This window comes from Salvelinus fontinalis, chromosome 28 (genome assembly GCF_029448725.1).
Source record: "Salvelinus fontinalis isolate EN_2023a chromosome 28, ASM2944872v1, whole genome shotgun sequence".
NCBI lineage: Eukaryota > Metazoa > Chordata > Actinopteri > Salmoniformes > Salmonidae > Salvelinus > Salvelinus fontinalis.
In genome coordinates this window covers 28,114,888-28,121,689 of record NC_074692.1, presented here as the reverse complement: position 1 = coordinate 28,121,689, position 6,802 = coordinate 28,114,888, and the positions used below count along the sequence as shown (strand labels likewise).

Genomic DNA, 6,802 nt, shown 5'->3' with positions numbered 1-6,802 from the left:
TTAAAGATAATTGTATGTGTGGGGTACAGAGATGAGGTAGTCATTCAAAAATCATGTTAAACACTATTATTGCAGACAAGAGTCCATGCAACGTACAGTACTATGTGACATGTTACGCTAATTTACTCCTGAACTTATTTAGCCGTGTCATAACAAAGGGGTTGAATACATTTAAGCTTTTCATTACTTTGTAAAAATTTCAACAAACATAATTCCACTTTGACATTATGGGGCATTGTGTGTAGGACAGTGACAAAAAAAATCTAAATTCAATCAATCAATTGTAAATTCAGGTTGTAACAAAAACATGTGGAAAAAGTCAATACTTTCAAAAGGCATTGGGACCTACTAATACCCTACTCTAAATCTCTTTGCTAAATAAAAACATACAAACCACTCCATGCTTACCATTTTATTATAAGGGGCTACTGAATATTGTAAAAATAAATAAAGTTTAACAAAACAAAACACATTATGTACCAACCAAATTCATAAAATATAATTTAACAAATACAACATCCTTCCGTCTGTTTTTCTTTGAGAACATTCTCCCATCTGAAGCTTAGCCCCTAAAAAAAAAAACTTTATATTTGAACAAACTTCTGTATCAAAGTGTGAAAATACCTTTGTGTACAACAAGCAAATTATGACTGCGTCCCAAATGGAAGCATAATCCCTACATAGTGCACTATATACGGAGCCATTTAGGATGCTCACAACTCTTGTAAACCTACCTGGAAGGTATGTTGAGTCCAGGCTTGGTCTCTCTACCATTCCTCTCAGCTGGGCTGAAACATCTATAGAGAGTAAACAGTTCATACAGGGCTGTCTGCTAGCAGTCTAGACCCAAGAGAATATCACAGGTTATACACAGAGTATACCAAACATTAGGAACACGTTCCTAATATTGAGTTGCGCTAAAGTGTTCCACAGGGATGCTGGCCCATGTTCTGTTCTTGAGCAGTTCTTGTCTATTAATGTTCTGTATTATGTCATGTTTCATGTTTTGTGTGGACCACAGGAAGAGTAGCTGCTGCTTTTGCAACAGTTAATGGGGATCCTAAAAAAATACCAAATATACCAGTGCCTCCCAAAGTTGTGTCAAGTTGGCTGGATGTCCTTTGGGTGGTGGATCATTCTTGATCCAAATCAAACCAAACTTTGTCACATGCACCAAATACAACAAGTGTAGACTTCACTGTGAAATTCTTACTTACTAGCCCTTAACCAACAGTGCAGTTCAAGAAGAAGAAAATATATTTACCAAGTAGACTAAAATAAAAAGTAACACAATAAGAATAACGAGGCTATATACAGGGGGCACCGGTACCGAGTCAGTGTGCAGGGGTACAGGCTAGTTGAGGTAATCTGTACATGTAGGTGGGGGCGAAGTGACACTATGCATAGGTAACAAACAAACAGCGAGTAGCAGCAGTGTACAAAGTCTTATGGCTTGGGGGTAGAAGTTGTTAAGGAGCCTTTTGGTCCTAGACTTGGCGCTCCAGTAGCGCTTGCTGTGCGGTAACCCGAGAAAAGTCTATAACTTGGGTGACTGGAGTCTGACAATTTTATGGGCTTTCCTCTGACACTGCCTATTATATAGGTCTTAGATTGCAGGAAGCTTGGCCCCAGGGATGTACTGGGCCGTTCGACTACCCTCTGTAGCGCCTTACGGTCAGATGCCGAGCAGTTGCCATACCAGGCTGTGATGCAACCGGTCAGGATGCTATCAATGGTGCAGCTGTAGAACCTTTTGAGGATCTGGGGACCCATGCCAAATCTTTTCAGTCTCCTGAGGGGGAAAAGGTTGTCGTGCCCTCAATGATCGTCTTGGTATGTTTGGACCATGATAGTTTGTTGGTGATGTGGACACCAAGGAACGTGAAACTCTCAACCCACTCCACTACAGCCCTGTCGATGTTAATGGGGGCCTGTTCGGCCCGCCTTTTCCTGTAGTCCACGATCAGTCTTAGTCTTGCTCACATTGAGGGAGTGGTTATTGTCCTGGCACCACACTGACAGTTCTCTGACCTCCTCCCTATAGGCCGTCTCATCGTTGTCGGTGATCAGGCCTACCACCGTTGTGTCGTCAGCAAAGGATCAGCGTGGCAGACGTTTTGATGCCTACTCTTACCACCTGGGGGCGGCCCATCAGGAAGTCCAGGATCCAGTTGCTGAGGGAGGTGTTCAGTCCCAGAGTCCTTAGTGATGAGCTTCGTGGGCAATATGGTGTTGAACGCTGAGCTGTAGTCAATTAACAGCATTCTCACATAGTTGTTCCTTTTGTCTAGGTGAGAAAGGCAGTGTGGAGTACGATTGAGATTGTGTCATCTGTGGATCTGTTGGGGCGGTTTGCGAATTGGAGTGGGTCTAGGGTGTCCGGGAGGATGTTGTGAGCCATGACCAGCCTTTCAAAGCACTTCATGGCTACCGACGTGAGTGCCACGGGCGGTAATCATTTAGGCAGGTTACCATCACTTCCTTAGGCACAGGGACTATGGTGGTCTGCTTGAAACATGTAGGTATTACAGACTCAGTCAGGGAGAGGTTGAAAATGTCAGAAGACACTTGACAGTTGGTCCGCGCATGCTTTGAATACACGTCTTGGTAATCGGTCTGGTCCAGCGGTTTTGTGAATGTTGACCTGTTTAAATGTTTTGTTCACATCGGCTACCGAGAGCGTTATCACACAGTCATCCAGAACAGCTGGTGCTCTCGTGCATGCCTCAGTGTTGCTTGCCTCGAAGCGAGCATAAAAAGGCATTTAGCTCGTCTGGTAGGCTCGCGTCACTGGGCAGCTCGTGTCTGGGTTTCCCTTTGTAGTCCGTAATAGTTTTCAAGCCCTGCCACATCCGACAAGAGTCAGAGCCGGTGTAGTAGGATTTAATCTTAATCCTGTATTGACGCTTTGCTTGTTTGATGGTTCATCTGAGGGCATAGCAGGATTTCTTATAAGCGTCTAGATTAGTCTCCCGCTCCTTGAAAGCGGCAGCTCTAGCCTTTAGCTCGATGCGGATGATTGCACACAGGAAACGAGTGTTAAAATCCGGGATCATCTGAGACAAGCCACCCGGGTAGCTGTTTAAACTGAGGACTATTTCTGTCTATAATAAAGCCCTTTTGTGGGGGGAAGAAATCATTCTGATTGGCTGGGCCAGGTGATGGCCCTGCATAGTCATCTGAAATCCATAGATTATGGCCTAATGATTTCATTTCAATTGACTGATTTCCTTATATGAACTGTAACTCAGTAAAATCGTTGAGATTGTTGCGTTTGTATTTTTGGTCAGTACAGTTGCCTTGATAGGAATCCAGTTCCATTTTTTTATTGTGTGTTTGTTGGCTACAGTGGGAGCCTACTGTTATAGAATTAAAGTAGTTTTCACTGAATTCACTGTCAGATATTATTTTAGGCCTTGTGATGGACAACCCTTCACAGTTAGTCAAAGACATGGTCTGCATTCCAAATGGCACCCTTTTCAATAAACTACTTTTGACCAGGGCCCATAGGGCTCATTCTGGTTAAAGTAGTGGTATAAATAGGGAATAGAGTGCCATTTGGGACGACGTCTTGGTGTGTTGCATTTAGTACCATGGTCTGGTCCGGTGCCATCTGGATGATGTACTGGTAGGTGGGCATCACACAGTGGTGCAGCACCAGCCCACTCACGTCTCCATCTCCTGCTCCAAACCCTGTAGTCACCAAGGGAAGAGTCATAGTCACCCCGTCGGACAACTCACTACCGGACACTCCTGACACACTGTCCAGCAGCTGTTTGAGAAGAGAGGGTGAGATACAGAGTAGTTCATTAACTACTGTAATTTTTCATCTAATTCCTTAAGTAGTGGTCACTGCAGGGTTTTGTGCCAACCCAACACTAACAGATCTATCATACCTGATTCAACTAATCTGACACGGACAAGTGGAAACAGGTCGGTAGTGCTGGACTGGAACAAAAACCTGCACACTCAGGTGGTCTACAAGGCCATGAATTGTGACCACTGACCTGCATATTGGTAGCCTCGTATTACCAAACTGATTACCGCTGCGCAGCAAAACAGAATGTAAGCATGCGAGATTCCGGATGGTTGTATGAGGTTAGCATAGTGGTTGTTGATGGATTGTTTTAAAACCCCATAGGGGGCACACTGTACACTGATACAATAGCTCTTCACATGTAAACACAAGCAGCTATGAATGCACAAAGTAATTACCTCATCCACCCTCCACAGATCACCACACATCCCATCAGAAGTTGCATAGTTGATCGCATTCTTCAAGAAATCAGTCTTGCTCCCATTATTCTAACAAACATACAAATTACATGTCAACATATTGAATCACTAGAGCAATGCAATTATGCCTGAAATATTGTAGCCTATTGCTGGTATGATGCATGTACTGCTAGTCTGAGCAACAACACCACCATCACCATATTAAACCTACTGTTTTATACTTACACTGTCAGAGTCCTGTAGTACAGCCACAAGTAGCTTGATGTATTCTGTGGCAGCCTTCAGCGTATCCACTTTACTGGGTTTACGGTCACGACGCATCAGTGGCACCATACGCTTCAAACGGGAGAACATGCTGTTCATGTTTTTGATCTAATGAAGCAAATTACACAAGTCAGATCACATACAAATTGAATAAATCAAAAAGGTGAGGACTTTTTTGTACAATAGGCCTACTTCCACGTGACAGAGCGACAGTATTTTACGTCAATTTCCAAGTCAGAACTTTTGCCATTTTTTTTTGTTGACATGGCGCCTAGGCCTACAGCTACACTTACTCTCATTCGTTCCTTGGCGTTTACCAATTGTCTTCTCTTCACAATTTCACTCCAGTCTTCCGTGTGAACATAAAGTCCATCGTTCCCTCGTTTGAATTTAGCTATGTTGGAGTGACTTGGGAGCAAGGGCTCACCTGTTTCACTCACCAAAATGTTACCCATCAACTCACGCTCAGGGACACTCATCACCGCAGCATTAACTTCAAAGCTTTTCATAGTGATATATTTTACGTGTGTGGCCATATCCGATATCTTACAGTAGATAAAACAACCCAATTACATTACAATGAGGCACTTTGAAGATAAATTGTATGTGTATCGTTAATTAATTTAATCCAGCGCACACCTGTGAAACTCGATTTACCGGTTTGTGGCTTTTCTCAATCACATCCACTTAATTATGCAAAGTGTCACGTGTTTGCTATTAAGGCCATGCAAATCAAAATAGTTCAGGAACATAAGTGAGCAATTCCGCGTGATCGAAAACTGTACTTATACTGTTAGCCACTAGAGTTCAGGAGTGCCATAAAATGTTAAAAAACAAACAAACGCAGAAGCAACAGTTTATCACATCAGAAAAAATAGTTTCAATATGACCTGGACTAGAGTGCATTCCTTTATCTACATCTTTACTAAGGTCCACAAAAAACATTTGTGTGTTAAAACAAGAATGATATATGTGTGTTTTGCAATGAAGTACTTAAGTAAAATGTCACTTGAAATAAACCATAAACATTTTTTTTTTGAACATTGTGTGTGTCCCTCTCTCTTTCATAGGCTACAGTCCAAATGGTTAGTGCGATTCAGAATCCTTGGGACGTCCATACCCTAAACCCTAACCTTAATCCGTACCCATACACTAACCTTAATCATAACACTTACCTAACCCTAACCTTAACCCTTATACAGTTCAACTTCAATGGGGTAACGTCAGAGTTGGGACATCCCAAAGATCCCGGATAGCAGTGACCCAAATGGGAGATAAGTGAGTAGATCATTAAATTAATGACATAACCCTTTTCCGGCCTGACACTGATGTGAGTCTCAGTGTTTGCTCTACCTAAGATTATCACAGTAAGTCACAGTAAGTTACCTCATGACTGAGGAATAGGCTACTGTGTATGTATAACACTATAAATATATGGTATACAAATTAAATTAAATGTTATCTCTACATGATAGCTTCCTGTCCTGAACATTTCACACTCTGTCCAACTGCACTTGGCTTTAAATTTTGGGTTATAAATAATGAATCCTTTAATACCTGCATCACGGATTACCTAGTTTATCCTGCCGCTACCTTTATTCTTTCCTGTGCTAAGCAGTAGACAGGGAATACAACCCAAATACTGAGGAGAGGGTTAGGATACTTCCAAAACCTGAACCTAGGACCGCATGACAATGTGACATCTATTTGCATTCCTGTTTACTGGTACATCTGTGTGCTGAATACAGGAACCACAGAGGCCTACGTCAAAACGGTTGCTGTTTTTTCAGTTGCATGAGCAACGCTTCATAAGTAGAAGGAAAAGAGAAAGAGAGTAAATTGATGTGCAAATACAGAGGTAAAACATATTTGGAAACATCATTGCTGACCTTTTCTGCACTCCCTTTGGCTCATATAGAAAGGCACATTTTATTGAAAGAGTGCTTTGTCTGAATTGTGATGAATATGAACAGGGAGGGCAATGATCAGTACCGATGGCTTTTTACAATGGTTTTGCTTCTGTTAATTTAATAATGATTTAATGTGGTACTGTGTGTTTTTGCTGCTTCCAAGGAAAGGAAGGAACACAGTATTGACAAGGGCCGTGTCTGACATGGCACTCCCTAGTGAACTACCATATGGCTCTGGTCAAAAGTGCACTATACTGTGTATGGCCTGGTGCCATGTCAGACGGAAACAAAGAGTCATATACTGTAGGAAGAAAAGTTTAAGATGGATAGAGAGAAACAATGAGTATGAGAATTGGCAGAACGGCCAGCACACTGCCTGAGCACTGCGTAGG

At 42.4% G+C, this 6,802-nt stretch overlaps 1 protein-coding gene across 1 annotated transcript; it reads right to left on the bottom strand.

Moving 5' to 3' along the window:
• Positions 1-397: 397 nt before the first annotated feature.
• figla (folliculogenesis specific bHLH transcription factor) lies at positions 398-5,208 on the bottom strand. Its single transcript, XM_055885965.1, has 6 exons — positions 4,794-5,208; positions 4,462-4,608; positions 4,216-4,305; positions 3,593-3,772; positions 735-797; positions 398-569 (listed from the first exon to the last, which is right to left on the bottom strand). Exons 1-5 carry the CDS (start codon positions 5,034-5,036, stop codon positions 780-782), a joined length of 678 nt encoding a protein of 225 aa, XP_055741940.1. The 5' UTR covers positions 5,037-5,208; the 3' UTR covers positions 398-569; positions 735-779.
• Between the last annotated feature and the right edge of the window lie 1,594 nt (positions 5,209-6,802).